We start from the raw sequence: 16,390 nt of genomic DNA on the forward strand, positions 1-16,390 counted from the left end.
CAGCCTTGAAATATCTTCCACACACAGGGGGGGGTGGCGGAGGTGGGAGGTTGGTGTGTGTGTATTGGCTTAGGGGAGAACAATGCAGAAAGGAAAAGATAAGGGGGGGGGGGTCGTTTTATCGGAAGTATAATCGTGCTGTCCGGTGGCATATACCACAACCAACACCAACACCAACACCTCTACTATCACACGGGTTGTTTCCATGATGTATTCCATCCAGTAAATGTAGGTTCAAGTCCCCACGTTTTCGTCGGCATTATATTCTTTTGGTTAAGCAGTGTTGGACCTAGCGTAAGTACCTATTAAGAAAAAAAAAAAAGCTACACTCCAACCTGTATCAAGAAGAAAGTCGGCTGGTATATGTTGTAGAAAAATCAACATTTGATCAAAATCCTGGCTCGTGTAGCTGTTGTCACCGGCAAAAAAGATTTTGACAAGATACAACGTGTTTTATTTTGTTTTCATTTACTTTCTTTCTTTTTTGCATCTAAAGATTCGGGTTTGATCAAATCAGATCTAGGTCGGTTTGAGAATAGATGAATATTGCGTTCATAAAATAATAGACTTGTCGAGTTGGTTGCTAGCTTACAGAATTAAAGTGTCGAGGTTGACAATTACTTGCCCAATATGGATAGCCAAGAGTCGCTCAAGATCCAGCTCCCGCCACCACTGCCACGTCTAATGCATGCGCTCTGCTCTAGCCATTTCAAGACTGCTTCAAACTCAGCGTAGCTCATCAAGTTTTGGAAAATCTCGTAAAGTGCATTTGCGGTCGATCCGGGGCGATAGTGGACATAGTAAAGCACGGCGGAAATGATCTGGGTCCACAACTTGCCATCAATTTGACCTTGAGCATCGACCCACACATACGAGCATGGCGCTCCCACGGGGACGGGCACTCTTTTTAGCTCTTGCTGGATGGGCGTTTCCCCTTTGCCTACAACAATCACATCGCACTCTAGACAGTCTTTATCCATTTGCCGTGATTCGTATCCATCAAAGTTGTAGTTCTTATCCACGTGCACTAGCAAGGCGGAGTTCAGGGAAACTAGTGCTAGCAATTGCGCAACGTTGCTGGATTTCATGCCTTGAGATAGCACTAGTGCCTTGTTGGAGCCCATGATTTCCATCAAACTCTCGCGGAATAGAGCAGCTTGCTTGAAAAAGGTTTCCGGGATACGCATAACGAGACCGCTGTAAACTGCGTCGGTTAGCTGGAATTTCCCTAGCGGGTTATCTTCACAGTAAATCAACTCCTTATCTTCAATCATTGCATTTGTTGCCTTCTGAACATCGTCGGCGTTGAAACGCAGAATCACCTTGTCTGTGGCTGCTCTGTCCAGTGACTGGTTTCTAAACACCGACCTCAACGCTGTTCGAATTTCCTCGTGTGGTTTAATCATTGGTTCTCCCTTTAGATAGTTGAATGGTTTTTCGGCTAAATACTCTTCTCTCTGCTTCATCGACTGAAATTCCAATGGTTCTAAAAACATATCATGGGTGCCAGCAGAGGAAGTAGTGACTCTTTCATAGTGTTGAAGATTTTCATCCCATGTCGCGAACAACGGGTATTTATCCGGTATGACAATCTTTGACGTGTTGACTCTCGACCACAAGTTTAAAAAAAACGGAATCTCGGCATCTGCCAAGTCATCCGAGGTGACATAGTCATCTTCAATGGCTTGCAACACTGTCTGCTCAAACTCTTCTATTCCCTTCTCTACTGCACTGAGTCCACCCAAATCTCTCCTCGCCAGGGTCCATATTTTCTTCACCATTGCCGCATCAAGATTCGTGAATAGCTCCGCTATAGAAGCGAAATCAATGAGATTCTTGCGAAATGTTTTGCAAATGCACACGGCCCGGAATAGAAATGTGAAATCGCCTTTTTCAAACTGGACGGGGAAATCCACTGTTGGCCCTTTATATGATTTTCTCTCGAGCTTAACCAGTCTTCTTTTCGATGCATGCGACTTGTTGGACGACAGCCCATTATTGTTGTTGGTGGTGCCGCCGTTGCGTGCTTTCTTTTTGGAGCTTGAACGAGAAAGCGTTCCTCCGGCATTATCGTCAAGGGCGGGATCATCGTCCAAAGAAGCCAATCTCAGCTTAGGTCGGAGCACTTCATCGGGGTTCTTCACGACATATTCGGCCCCTTCCACCATCTTGCGCTGCTTTGGTGCAGAGCGGCCGATTGCCAAGTCATTCTTGACATTGTCAATTTGGCTCTGCAGCGGACGGAAATCTGGGTCGGTGAGAATCAACAACCTCCTCACTACGTTTCTGCCGTTGAGCCAATGGTGCTCCACTTGCACTTCCAATTCCCTAGTTGCAACAAGTTTATGGATGTCACGAACAACTGTTTTCAAGTCGGTGACATTGGAACTTTCCAAGGCTTCGTCCAATCTCCTGGCTAGATTTGCTCGCGCATAAACGACACCGCCAGACTCTTTAATCAAATCCAAAAGTTTTTCTCGTCGTGTTGCTCCAGTAACGTCGACTTCGCGGATGATTGAGCGCTTCGCGGTTGGTCGGTATTTCTTTATTCTGAAAGATTGATTGATCTTGGGAGTGAAGACCTGAGAAATGTCCAGGTTCTCGTTTTCCGTTGTTTCTGGATCTGGGTCTGGCATCGCCTGGCCTGTGAAGATTTTTGCGGGCTGCTGCGATAATTTTCCTTCGGTCCAATCAGCATCATCATTATTATCATTATCATTATCTTTTGTTTCATCTTTTGCTTCATCTTTTGCTTCATCTTTTGCTTTAGGAGTTTCTGTTTCGGCAACTTCATCACGACCGATCTCCACGTTTTCCGCTGGCTTATTCAGATCGTTGGCAACGGGTCCTGCGCTCAATCTCTCATCCTTGTCACCAACCTGTGACGACGAAAATGAGTCATCAAGACGTCGCTGACGCTTGGCATTTAGTTTGGGTGAAATGTCTTTCACTTCATTTTCAAGCTCATTCGACTCCTCGGCTGCTCTTTGGCTTCTTGTTCTCCGCCTTTGGAGACTACGAAGATCTCTAGTGCTTGAATTTTCCATTAGGTTCCCCTCCGGTTGACCTTCCGTCAAGTCTGTCAGTTCCTTCAATTTCCTCAATTCCCTCAATTCCCGCTTCTCTCTTGCCTTTCCGTTCTCGGTCCTCCTCCCGCTCCCACTCCCGTTCCCGTTCCCGTTCTGTGATGGGTTGGTGTCCCCATTTGCTGCCGTTGTAGCCAGTTTTTCTCTCTCGTCTGAATTATTCACGTCAGTTGCATCACCCAGCCCCCTTGGTAAACTGTCAACGGACTCATTCGGCTCTTTGCTCTCCTTGAGCGGATACTTTCTCGGTCTCCCTCGTTTCGTCTTTGGTTTAGCTTCCTCTGCATCTTCCTCCTTTAAAGGATGTTTTCTGGGTCTTCCGCGCGCCTTCTTGGGCTTTCTCTCTTCTTCTTCTTCTTCTTCTTCTTCTTCTTTTTTCACTTTTTCTTCTCCTTCCTCGTCTTCCTCTTCTTCTTCTTCTTCTTCGTTCTTTTGCTTTCTTCTCGACAGTTTCTCGCCAGCGCGAGATTCGAACAAGAGCTCCACCAAATCTGCATCTTCCGCGACATCGAGTGTTTTATGCTCAATAAATCTGGGAACTTCGATCAAGGCGGATGCAGAGGACATTACCATCTTGACCTTGTCCAACCTCTCCAATTCCGTTAACAGCTTGTCCATGATCTTTCTCTTGGGCCTCTCTTTCTTGTTCTTTTTCACAGCTTCACCTTCAAAATGTTCTTTCGCGTAGTACTTGTAGAATTTCATACGGCCTTTGGTTTCACTTTGCTTTACCATGCCACAGCTTGGATCTTCGTCTGGGTAATCGAGCTGTGGAAGGAGACCGTTGCCTGTAAACACGTAGCTGCATGACAGTTCAAGATATTTTTTTATATTGCGATGGCTGGTGTCGCCCGTGATTTGCAGAATGATTGCTCTTGCCGTGATGCCATCTTTTCCCGCATCCTTGACAGTTTGATAGATTTGGGAGGCCAAGGGGAACAAATGATTGAACGTGGGCGCCGAGTCTGCTTCACTCTCTTCATACTGGCTACCATCATTATTATCATTATTGTCATTAGCATCAGCAGTGGTGGTGGTGGCAGTAACAGAACCATCAAGTTTCAGTTTTAAATGCAACCGCTCCAATAGCTCACTAGTTTCGGGTCCTTCGTCCATGCTCAGCATCGGGATGTCCTTCACAAAACGTAGCGCATAAAGCAACACATCCTCTTTGGTTCGGTGTGGCACGTCAATTCTCTCAACGTAGCCATTATCACACAATTTCTCAACCACGTAATCAAACAATCGCGAAGAACGATGGCTCTTGTGCATATGTAACTCGACTTTCAAGTCTCTAAATAGTCGGATCTGGCTCGGTGCCTCCTTTAATGACTTTATGATAAACTTTTTTATTCGCACCGTGGTTTTACTTGCACCTTCGTTGTCCTCGGTTTGCAGATTGATATTGGCGTTCCCGGCAAAGCGGTTGTGGATGCACCATGTGCTATGGAGTTTTTTCTCCTCCCAGTACCGGTGCTCCTTGTGGATGAATCCAAACTCCGCGAGCTTGGCCAATCTGCCGGTCATTGACCTCTTATCCTGGCCCGTTGCTTCGGAGATTTCCACCGACCACGCGCCCTTTTCACCGTATCTGGCCAACTCTACAAGCAAATGATAGGGAAACTCGCCCAAGGTTTGCATACATCGCTGAAAGCTGCTGTGTCCCGTGAGGTAGAAACATTGCGTGTCATCAGTTGCCCTGACTCTCAAATCTGACGGCTTTGTTTGTTTGCTCATGAAATTTGTGTAATCAGATTCAATAGTAACTGGCTCGACATTGTACGTCACGTAAAATCTCACTCCGTCGCCATCATCGTCATTGTCATTGCCATTGTCATCGTTATTGTCGTTGTCGTTGTCGACATCTTCACCATCCTGATTTTTATTTCCACCATTCTGTCGCAATTCAAAAAACAACCAATTCCAAATCGTTTGCTTTTGAAACAAATCCAATTCGCCCTGCTGATTGAACTTGCGCTGAAGCTCAGTCCACAACTCTGATAGTAGTAAACCGCGAGATCCCGAAAATGATAGTTTTTCCTCAGTAAACGCCACAAGCTCGTAGGGAGCACAAGGAAACAGCATACTCTTTTTTTGTTTTTTTTCGTGGAGAAGACGGATTCACTTTGTCAATCCAAGAAGGAAGAAGATTTAACCTCCAATCCACGTTCTAGCTGAGATGAAGGGTTGAGCAACGTGTGGGTCTGGGTGGGGTCTGCTCGTGTTGTCTCTCTATTTACCTTTCTTCTACAGGCCATGATCGTTATCTCCATCAGCCATCGTCTCTTTTTTCTCTCTATTTTTTTTCCAAGAAGGTTCACTCATCACCGTTTGACAGGGAGATATTGACAGCTCTAACAGGTCCAACAGCAGGCTTTTTAGCGACAGAAACAGCCGCCCCGTTTTTCTCAGTGGGGATGGATTCGGACGACGAGCCAATAGCGTTATCGGCTCATGCATTAGCAGCGTTGCAAGAGTTCAAAACAGAGGAGAAGCAACGGATAGAGAAGTTTGAATCTCTCTATCGGGCATCAGAAGAACGCTTCGATGAGCAACGAGACGCACAAAGCCAAGTCACGATCGATGATTTCAAAGAGGACTGGCAACTTTCGCAGTTTTGGTACGCTGATGAAACAGCGAGGACCTTGGCGTTGGCGTTGCTAGAAGGTGCCGACGAGGACACCGTGGTGGTGATTGCGTCGGCTCCCTCCGTTTATGCTGCCATTAAGCAGTTGCCTGCAAACAAGGTACCGACACGTCAGATCTACTTGTTGGAGTATGATCCCAGGTTCAGGATTCTTGCTGGCAATGACCATTTTGCGGTGTACGACTATCAAAAACCATATGATGTGCCGCTGCATCTCAAGCACAAGTGTCATCGACTCCTTATTGATCCTCCCTTTTTGGAAGAAGAGTGCCAGACCAAGAGTGCGCAAGCTGCTCAGAATTTGCTCGTTGCCGAATCTCTTTGGCAAGAAAAGACAAAATCGGGCGATTCTAAATTCAAATTGGTCTCGTCTACTGGGGAGCGAATGAAGGATGTGGTTTTGAAAAGTTACCCTGGGATTCAAGTGACGGACTTCTTGCCTGAGCATAAAAACGGCTTGAGTAATGAGTTTCGATGCTATGCCAATTTCGAAGGATCATACTGGAAATTCAACACAACTGATTCTCATCAAAAAGTATAGAGGGCGGTTTCAGTACGATCTTTTTTTTTGCTTTTTTTGGGTTCTTTGTTTTACAAGTCGTTAATAAACCGAGTACGATGTAGAATGCAATACGTTAGAATTTCTTTCAAAAACTCTATTACTTTCACAATATTTTTTTCCGACTCAATTTACAATTTTTGCATAGCAGCAATATCAGTTGATTGAACGTGGTCTTCATCTTCTTCAACAGCAGCTTGCAAATCATCCAACGAAACTAAGGCATCTTCAACAACCAAGTTGATTTGCAACTTCTTGATACCGAAACCAACTGGGATCCATTGGTGAGCACCCCAAGTCAAACCCTCAATTTGGATGTTCTTGACGTTTTCCAACAATTCATCCAAGTTGGTTTCATCATCCCATGGCTTGACATCCAAGGTAACGATAGACTTGGCAGCTGGTTTTGGACCTTTAGCGGCTTTTTTAGCAGCGTATTCAGCCAATCTTTGTTGCTTCAATTTCTCAGCTTCTTCGTCAACTTCTTCGTCATCTGAACCAAACAAGTCGACATCGTCGTCCTCTTCAGCAGCTTCCTTCTTAGCTGGAGCTGGGGAGTCGTTACCAGCTGGCAAATCAGCAAATTCGTCAGTGTACGAGGCAATGTGGTTGAACCATCTGGTGAAGGCTGGGTATTCCTTTTGGAAAGCTTTGTAAACCTTTACATCGGCCTGAGTTGGTGCAGCACTAAAAAGTTAGAACTACTAGTTAGTATCTTGGAAATTTCAATGAAAAATTGTAACTTTCTACTGCCAGTTGTCAATCGTTACAGCTTATCCAGTGTTGAACTTTTTTTTTTTTTTCAAATTCAACCAATGTTGTGGTTATTGTCCCTCTTTTTTCAAATTTTCCAAAAATATCAGATAATAGATTTAAATCTCCTTTGTCACTCATGCGGTGGGTCTTGAGGCCACCTCATAAACACGGACCAAAGATTGCAATCATCATTTTTTTTTTTAAGAATATATATATATGAGCAACAGAACACAACACGGGATAGCAGCCAATTGACAACCGAGTTTTCCTCTCAAGAAAGCAAAAACAAGATACATGTACGCAATTGACGTGATTGTCGTCAATGCCCTTGAGAAGCACTCGTGTTTGAACAACCCGACAGTAGAAATTTGAAGCAAGTTCTTTTTTTTTTGTATGTTTTTTTGGCAAAACTAAAAAAAAAAAGGAACGAAACAAAAAACTAGACATACCCATCAATGTATGATTTATCAGCCAAGAAATGGTTCAATGATTTGACGGTTTCAACCTTTTGGAAGTCTGAGAAGGACATGATTGGAAATTGAATGTGTGGTTGAAGTGGAGAAGAGCACGTTGGATTGGAAAATCCCTTGAAATCAAAAAATTTTTCTTTCTTTACTGAGACGACACGCAAAGGACATCACCATCACCGCGAGAGGCACTGGTTCAATTTGGTTGGTACACTACTGCTGTGTAATAGTTCACTTGGTAGCTCGCTGTTGCTGCTGGTACTTGTGCTACCATGTGTCTGATATAGTGTGTTTTTATCCAATAGCCGATAGTTAACAGTGTTGACAACTGTCAAAGTGGTAGGTAATCGACGCCCTTTGATAACCATTCTAGTAGATATTCTTCTTGGCTACTGTTGGTCTCCCACACTTTCAACACAACCTCCCTTAGTGAGTGGATCGTGCCCATTTTGGTGTTTTCGTATAGCGCGTCAATGAATATCAACATGTGACTCCTTTCAAATTCGGTTTTGCACTCGCAGCCAATGGCATACATGGGCCAAACCATTTGGGTCAATATGGCCGATTTCGAGTCCATCTGGCCGTAAATGTCGATGAATTCAGCAAGTAGTTTGCTCGTGATGGCTTGTGCCTCCACTGGCTCACAGACTCTAATGAGGGTGATCCACACTGCAATCGACCAGCACAAGGCGCACTTCATTCTGTTCATGTAATCTTCGCTTGCCTCTTCGTCATAAGTAGGCACATAGTCACGGTAGCTCATTAGTTTGTATTTGATATTCTGATAGGCTCTAGATTTATCTTCGGTTGTCAAGATTCCGTGAAACTTTTTATGTCTCAATGTACATACTTCGGACATGGCCATGAAAATCTCACCGGGGCAGCCCATCATTTTAGATGACGATATTTCATCGCGTACTGTGCCGTACCACAGCGGCATGCAATATGGCAAGCGACAGTCGGGCGAGACAATTGCACTAACAGTGTCGTACCAACTGAGTACAATCAACAATGACTTTTGTTTGCTATTTTGCGACAAGATATCGTTGAAAAACTCTTCATCTTTGCATATGCCAGCAAACACTTTGAAGAAATCCCGCGCCATGGAACTTTTGCCCTTTTCAACAACGGCAAACAATATGTGGACATTCATCAAGACCAAAATCACAAAGTAGCTGATATGTTTCTTGCTTGTATCTTTCTCTTTGCTTAGGGTGCTTCTGTCTGCATTTTGTCCATTGACCTTGTTTGCATTTTCGCGGATATACCGGATCAAATGGTCCATGGTATTGTTGATGTGCGCCAACCCTTTCTGGTAATATTCATTGCCGCCAGCTCGACTTTCGTACATGTGGACACAAGCTAGCGAAATAAAACAGCTTCGCGCAATGTCAAAATCACAGTACTTCAACGCCAAGTCTGGCCACGGCGATTTCGGGTGGCCATCAAGCAACGGGAGTAGTTTCTTGAAAAAGTGTTTCAACATCATATTCTCTTCCTGATGGCTCATGGCAAAAAGCGAGTTTGCATCTGGTGCAGCAATGGGCGTATCTCCTTCATGTTGATTTTCAGGGCTGTTCAATAGTTCCTTGTGGCTTTCATCAAAGATCTTGGACTTGTCTATAAAGTTTATTATCTCAGAGTCAAAGTTGAGTTGGTCAATACTTGGCGGCGTCAATGATCTGGCTCCAGGCTCGAGATTATCTGGTTTGGGCTTTTCGTTGAATGCGGATGATAGCAATGTCTGGAGATCTTCAAACAAGTCGCTGCTAAAGTAGTTCAAATTTGTGCTCGACGTGACTGGTTCAACGCTGCTTCGTTCATGTTCATGCTCCTGTTCCTGCTCATCTTGGTGCTCCTGTTCAATTCCCTCGTCATCATTCAGACTCGCAGACAAGTGTTCTCGAGGCAACGAGTCATGTCGCAGTGCTGTATGCTCATCGTTGATCTTGTCCCTGTGCCGCAAAGCTTTACTCTTTGGTTTCTTCACACCCGCTTGGCGATCGTGCTGGAAAATGTCAAACGAGACTCTAATGTCGTATCCTTCACAATGTCTATTGGTGCTAGAACAATTTTTGCAAACTGGTTTACTTTCATCGCATTTCCGGTGTCTACATATATCGTTAGTATCAACCAAAATATCCCCATCCTGTCTCTAAACTAAAACCGAGTATTTTAGATTGACAAAAAAAAAAAAAAAAAGAAAAAAAACGTACCGCTTCTTACACGTCCAACAACCGGTTCTCACTCTTGTTATCTTGTTGGAACTCATTTCAGTCATCTATTTTCCAGCTGCTGGCTATGCACTGGGACCTGGTCTTTTCTTCACGGGTCTTGTATCTCTTGTAAGTGGAGAGACGTAAGGGCTTTGCATTCAAGTTTTGGCAGCACAATCTCTGGTTGTTTTTGGTTTTTTTGTTGTTTCTGCGAGGAGTTGGAGGAAGGGACGGAAAGGCCAGTGTCGTGTCGTGTTTGTTGGATCTGCGACATGTCGTGTCGTGTTTGTTGGATCTGCGACATGTCTTCTTTTTATATTGGTTCAGAAAGTCGGTTCGTTTGGTAAAGGGTTTTTCACACCTCTGTTATCTCCTGCTCTGTGTGTGAGTGAGTCGATTCATCTTTAATTACATGGCAAAACCACTATATATAGCGCTATTGGTACTAGCAACAGGTGTAGGCTGCCTAGAGTTTGAACCGTATGATAAAAGCAAGCTACATCCGAGCTCGATTTTCGAACAATTCAGCTACACGTCGCTCGCAGAGTCGCCGTGGAGACAGTCCAAGGCCAAAAAATACGACGAAGGAAGAGACGAGATAGTCGCATATACGGGTGAATGGTCAATTGCAGAACCTTACTTGTACCCGGGTCTTGACAACGACTTTGGACTCGTGATGGGGTCGAGGGCAGCATATCATTCCATCGCGTATAAACTACCGCACTCGATAGACAACCAGAACGGGAAAGATCTCGTTATTCAGTACGAGGTCAAGGTGCAAAATGGATGGACGTGCAGCGGAGCGTATATAAAGCTTCTCAACCAAGCGCCAAACTACTCGTTCTTCAATTGCGACACCGCATACCAAATTCAGTTTGGACCAGATCATTGTGGTAGCGACAACAGGGTTCATCTTGTCCTTAGCAAACAGTTGCAAAACGGCACAGTGGAAGACAAGGTGTTGCAAACTCCTCCCTTGGCGAGGATAAACGAGTTGACCAACTTGTACACCTTGATATTGAGGCCAGCCCGAGAACAGCAACAGCAACAGCCACAGTTTGAGATTAGAATCAATGGTGAAACCGTCATCACCGGTGACTTGGTCGAGGGGGTTGGAGAAGACTTGTTTCAGCCACCAATCTTTCCTCCCAAATGGATTGTGGATCCCAGCGACAAGAAGCCAGCTAGTTGGGATGATCGGATACTGATACCTGACCCCAATGTCAAGCCACCTCCCGGGTATGAAGAGAAACATGCTCATCCACAAATACCCGATCCCGACGCTGTCAAACCCAAAGAATGGATGGAAGATGAGCCCAGGTATATACCTGATCCCAATGCCGTGCCTCCCGTGGTGGGTGCAAATGGAAAAAGCCAGGAGTGGAGCCCTCCTCTAGTTGTTAATCCTAAATGTAGCTCGGGCTGTGGCAAGTGGTCGCCACCAATGATCATCAATAAGGAGTACAAGGGGCCTTGGTTTGCTCCAGAGATAGATAACCCCAACTATCAAGGAATCTGGCAACCACGAAAGATACCAAATCCAGATTATTATCAAGTAGTTGACCCCGTATTATTGGATAAACCTATAGGAGGCATTGGGTTCGAGTTATGGACCATGGATGGAGATGTATTGTTTGACAACGTCTACTTGGGAAACTATGTTGAAGAAGCCGAAGACATTGGAAACAAGACATTCAAGATTAAATCCAAATTAGAATACAGCAATAAATTACAAAATGCACCCAAGATTCAAAATGAACCAACCTTACCTCCTCGCAATTTCGATGAGATAATAAGAGACGATTCCATAGGAAACATGAAGCAATTTGTCGTCTTTTTACGTTTGCTTTGCTGGAAGCAGTATATGGACTTCAAGGATTTTGTCTACGAGGCACTACTCGACCCCGTCAGGATGGCTGTCAAGCATCCCCTCAAGACACTGATATATGTTTCCATCATCTTGTTTTCAATCACCATCACCTGTGGCGTAGGAAGCGTGCTTCTTTTCCTTCTCCAGAGCGGTGGTCTCCTGTCCAAGACCTTGGAAGAGGAATACGAGGAGGAAAACGGCACACAGGCGCGGAGATCCGATGATGGCGATGACATTGTGATTATGAATCGGAACTTTGCCAATGGCGACGTGGAGACCTTGGAGGAGACTTTGCAACAAGGTTTGAGACTGAGGAAAGCTGCGAAAAATGTGGGTACACAGAACAAGGGCGGGGATGAAGAAGAAGAGGAGGACGAGGACGAGGGTATAGTTATATAAACTTGCACTTTTTTTCCATTTAGTTGCAAATGAATACAAGATTTAGCATTGTCATAGATTCAACTTTTGTCTCGTATTCTCCTTTTTTTTTTTTTTTTTGAAAAATTTGCAGCCATTTAGATTGAAATTGGAACCCCAACAGGTAAAGATTTTGATTTTTTCAGCCAAAAAAAAACAGCAATAAGAAAACATACAATCCAAATAGCAATTCACAGCTGGCAAGGTATTGTATATGTATTTTTCACCACCTCTCGGCGATGAAAGATATAGGAGAACCAAAAAAATACAATGATTGTGGAGTGGCATCAACGGGTTTCGAAAGCGGGTTCCTCTTGGTTATTATTTTCTTTTACTACCCCACGTTTCTCGCTCTTATCTCGCTTGTGCCCTACGCGCAAACCTGACCCCTGTTGACCCTTTTTCCATAGTTGCGAAACAAGCAAACAGAGCAACAACCCTGTGTTTTGCGCCATTGATTCATCTTGTCACTATTCGCTTGAGAGAAAACTGGACTTGTTTCTACGAATTACAAATGAAAAGAGCACGATGCAGCCGGACGAAAGAACACCACTAGTCTCGCTTCACCATCGCAACGGGAAACCATCATCATCATCATCATCATTGCTGGTTGGCAACTTTTCTCCACGAGCATCATCATCATATTCCAAGCTATTCCGCCCCATAATTACCGCCCTCGCTCTCCTCAGCATACTCCTCTACACTTTCCATTCCAGATACCCCTTTCCGATCCCATTTCTAAGTCGTCAATCCGCTTATCCATCCTTGGGGCCCAGCTTAACCTTGCGCTTATACACCAACAACATCAGATTTGACAATTTCCAACACCCGGACCGCCACGAGAAACCATGGCTGAAACGGCGCGTGCAGAGCATCAACTCGATGGAGTTCAACACCATCAGCGGCCACGCCAACGTCATTTGTCTTCAAGAAGTGCTCTCGAACCAATTAACTGATATCATCAGGGGGCTCAATGAAGGATTAGGCGTCGATGGCGAATGGCACTATTGCGGCGTGGGACGCACTGATGGTGTAGCGCAGGGGGAATTCGCGCCCGTGATATATAAGAAGCTGGACTTTATCGTGTTGGAGAACGCTACGTTTTGGCTTAGTGATACGCCCGCTGTGCCCAGTAAAGGCTGGGATGCCGCGTTGGAGCGAATCGTCACTATGGTGACGTTGCAGAGCCGAGTCAACCCCTTGATCAAGTTTAATGTCTTCAACACGCATTATGACCATCGCGGCAAAGTAGCCCGCAGGAAAAGTTCGCAGTTGATTGTTGATAAGATGAAGCACTATAATCTGTACCCGTCGTTCTTGTGTGGCGACTTTAATACTGAGCCTAGTGACGAACCGTATCGAATTCTCACTGAAGCTGGCTTTAAAGATGGGCGGATTACTATTGATTCGAAGTTTGCGTATGGGCATGAGTCTACATTTACAGGGTTTGATTTGGACAAGGAGCCGGATTCTATTATTGATTATATTTGGTCGCCCTATTTTACCAAGCTGGCTCAGCGAAGCAGGGAGAAAGAGGTGGAGGAGAAGAATCAAATGATCAACTACTATAATTTGGATCATCATGAGTATTACGACATTGTGTTGAAACTGTTTGGGATATTGGGTAACTTTTTCCACGGTTTTTATTTTTCGGACCATCGTCCCGTTGTGGCTACGTATGAATTGACAAGGACCAGATTGATTTAACTGAAAGGTGAGGATGGGGCTAGTGTTAGCAGCCAGGAGCTGCCAAGTTGAGGAGACGCATTTTCAACAAAATAGTATTTTACTTTTTAGGTGTTTCAAAGAAACAGTGGACTCTGCTTTACTTTCCCAAGCGTAGACATCGTGGGCATGGCGTGGCGTAGTTTTGCCATTGGCGAAGGATATGGCAGGTGCAATCCAGTCTCTTTCTTCCAGTTGCCGTTCTAATTCTTGCCCTCTTTCCATTTTTTTTTTCTTGCTTCAGGATGAGAGCACGTTGCAAGCACAACAGAAGCCGTTTCAATGTTCAAGTTGCTCGCAAAGAAAGAGAATGCAGGATGATGTGAGGGATAGAGGAGAGGAGGGGGCGTGGGTAGGTGTGATGGAGTAGTTTGGGCGTTTGGAAAGTGGGCCGGGGCCACTGATGCCGTTACTATTTCCAATTATTGAAGCCTCTTCTTGACGAGTTTACCATTTGGAAACGTGCGCAATTTCGTACAATCCACGATTAATCATCATCTTGCTGCCACACGAGTCCTCTCAAATTCATTTCTCCAGATGCTTTAAATCTCCAAAGATACTGGAAGAGTCTTGTGACGTCTATCTTTGCGAAGAAAAAAAAAGAGCAAAAGATCTCTAGTAGCTAGAAACTGCAAACTGCAAACTGCAAACAGAGTTCAAGAAAGCTAGGAACTTCGATAAAAAAGAGTTTAGGCATCTACTCAACGCAACCTAACTCCGAGACCAGTGTTCAAACCGAATGTGGAAAGAAACCCTCCTCAACCTGTTTTTGAAACAATTATGGTTTTTTTTCAAAAGCGCGATTTTTCAAGCCGAAACAGTTCCTGTTCCAAACAGTTGCCCAGTAAAAATACATAGCCATAAACCATAAACCAGTACTGCAACCACAACTGCAACCCACAAGAAACTGAATCGAGATGGAAACATGGCAAAAACCAGAAAAAAAAAGATTACACTTTAGACTCTGACGACTTTGCTTGACCCAAATGGTAATACTACTAACCATTTTTGGTTTTCAGGAAAGACAAGAGAGACTAAGGAGACGGTTTGGCCATGGGCGTGGCGGAAACTCTTAACTTTCTTCTATTTTTTTTTTGGCAATGGGATGGACAGTGCGATTGCCTTCCAAACGCTTCTCTCTTGAGCGGCAGTGGCAGTGGTAAGGGTAATTGTGGGGGGTTGGTGTTGGCGGTGGTGATGGTGGTGGTCTATTTTTAGAAGTGCAACATCAACGATTTTTTCCAGCGATCGCGCAGTTAAGCCATGATTATACGGGTCGCGTAACTGGTGACGATCTTGATCTTTACTCTCTGCAGCCGTGAATCAACCACCCCCTGCCGCTGAGGAACTTGCATGGTACCATCGCCATCATCATGTAGCTATTTAGAGTGGGTCGTCCGTGGTGCCATAACCGGAGTTGGTGATGGCGTTGCCAAATTGCCAAAATATCTACACCGAGTTCCACTATGCTTTTCGCACAGGTATGTGGCATGGCATGGCATGGTATGGTGTGACGTTGTTGCGGGATGTCTCCACTACCTCCACCATGTGACCCCCATGACCTCATGACCCCATGACCCATCCAACAAGGCCAACGCGGTTAGAGTCTTGACAGTGTTGGTTATTTTTTTTTAGAAAGTCCAAACAACAAATAGTTCCTTTGTTTATTTGTTTGTATGGTTGGTCGATAAATATAGTTTGATATTATCGGATGTTTCTCAAAAACCACCTGAAGACACCCACTCGTCATAGCTCTTGTGCTCACAGGGGGAGGTTATTTTGGATCCGTGCTGGTTAATATTCAAGCAGCTTTTGAAATGGGAAATGAAATCCCAACATTATTATATTTTTCTTGCAAATTTATTGCCCCAAACGAGCCAGGGGCATTTCGTAACTACAACTTTTTTTTTTTATTTTTGTCTTTGGAACGCGATTATTAAATGAGGGTAGGTGGATAATATCTGGATAAACCGGAAAAGCAGGTGGCTGCTCGGTTGATGTCACGTACTGGATGATCATATCATTCAAATGAATTCAATTTCAATTTAATTTACAGGGGTCGGTGTAGAAGTTGCGGGAATCTCTGTGACTACTCCCTATCGTGATAATATTGCAAACATTTCATTCACTAGAGAAAGGGAGGGAAGACAAGGTACCTTGTGTGTTTTGGATATTTGTCGTGTCAGTGCCCAGCCCCCCCCCCCTTCCCCAACACGCACACACTGCAACGACCGAAAATGGCTCTGATGCAACGAGTGACAGCTCCAAGCGCCAAAACTGGGTGTTGACTGGGGACAATTTTGCAATCGATTGCACTTTAAACTCGACGACAAGACACACAGTAGCTCTCGCGCTAGAGAAAAAAAAAGCTTACAAACGGTGGTGCTTCATAGCCCCCTTACTCCCCCTCACCAACACCTCAACCATCACACCACTGTAATCGTTGGACGGTTAGTTTACAAGTATCCAACCCATCGTTTGTTTTCACTTCTAAATATAGCTCTGTTGGCTGTCTCATGAATAAACATGGTTTCTGCTCGAGTAAAGCTAATTCTTTTTTAAAAAAAATGCGGTAACTTTAATGGAAGACACATTCCAAATCACAATACGCTCGCAAGCACTGAATCACAGCGTTTCGAGTTCCAAA

At 44.6% G+C, this 16,390-nt stretch overlaps 6 protein-coding genes across 6 annotated transcripts; 3 read left to right on the forward strand and 3 right to left on the reverse strand. All coding sequences in view use genetic code 12, as the record gives it.

Moving 5' to 3' along the window:
- Positions 1-617: 617 nt before the first annotated feature.
- LODBEIA_P50630 (uncharacterized protein) lies at positions 618-5,171 on the reverse strand (the record flags this gene model as incomplete). Its single annotated transcript, XM_066975354.1, has 1 exon — positions 618-5,171. The coding sequence occupies one exon, from the start codon at positions 5,169-5,171 to the stop codon at positions 618-620; it is 4,554 nt and encodes a 1,517-aa protein (XP_066832001.1).
- A 332-nt stretch (positions 5,172-5,503) lies between these two features.
- On the forward strand, positions 5,504-6,274 carry LODBEIA_P50640 (uncharacterized protein; the record flags this gene model as incomplete). The annotated part of the gene is made up of 1 exon (XM_066975355.1): positions 5,504-6,274. One exon carries the CDS (start codon positions 5,504-5,506, stop codon positions 6,272-6,274), a length of 771 nt encoding a protein of 256 aa, XP_066832002.1.
- Positions 6,275-6,423: 149 nt separating this feature from the next.
- On the reverse strand, positions 6,424-7,577 carry LODBEIA_P50650 (uncharacterized protein; the record flags this gene model as incomplete). The annotated part of the gene is made up of 2 exons (XM_066975356.1): positions 6,424-6,979; positions 7,498-7,577. The coding sequence occupies 2 exons, from the start codon at positions 7,575-7,577 to the stop codon at positions 6,424-6,426; spliced, it is 636 nt and encodes a 211-aa protein (XP_066832003.1).
- Positions 7,578-7,846: 269 nt separating this feature from the next.
- On the reverse strand, positions 7,847-9,787 carry LODBEIA_P50660 (uncharacterized protein; the record flags this gene model as incomplete). The annotated part of the gene is made up of 2 exons (XM_066975357.1): positions 7,847-9,626; positions 9,732-9,787. The coding sequence occupies 2 exons, from the start codon at positions 9,785-9,787 to the stop codon at positions 7,847-7,849; spliced, it is 1,836 nt and encodes a 611-aa protein (XP_066832004.1).
- Positions 9,788-10,143: 356 nt separating this feature from the next.
- LODBEIA_P50670 (uncharacterized protein) lies at positions 10,144-12,000 on the forward strand (the record flags this gene model as incomplete). The annotated part of the gene is made up of 1 exon (XM_066975358.1): positions 10,144-12,000. The coding sequence occupies one exon, from the start codon at positions 10,144-10,146 to the stop codon at positions 11,998-12,000; it is 1,857 nt and encodes a 618-aa protein (XP_066832005.1).
- A 546-nt stretch (positions 12,001-12,546) lies between these two features.
- On the forward strand, positions 12,547-13,725 carry LODBEIA_P50680 (uncharacterized protein; the record flags this gene model as incomplete). The annotated part of the gene is made up of 1 exon (XM_066975359.1): positions 12,547-13,725. One exon carries the CDS (start codon positions 12,547-12,549, stop codon positions 13,723-13,725), a length of 1,179 nt encoding a protein of 392 aa, XP_066832006.1.
- Positions 13,726-16,390: the final 2,665 nt, after the last annotated feature.

This window comes from Lodderomyces beijingensis, assembly GCF_963989305.1.
Source record: "Lodderomyces beijingensis strain CBS 14171 genome assembly, chromosome: 6".
Taxonomy (NCBI): domain Eukaryota; kingdom Fungi; phylum Ascomycota; class Pichiomycetes; order Serinales; family Debaryomycetaceae; genus Lodderomyces; species Lodderomyces beijingensis.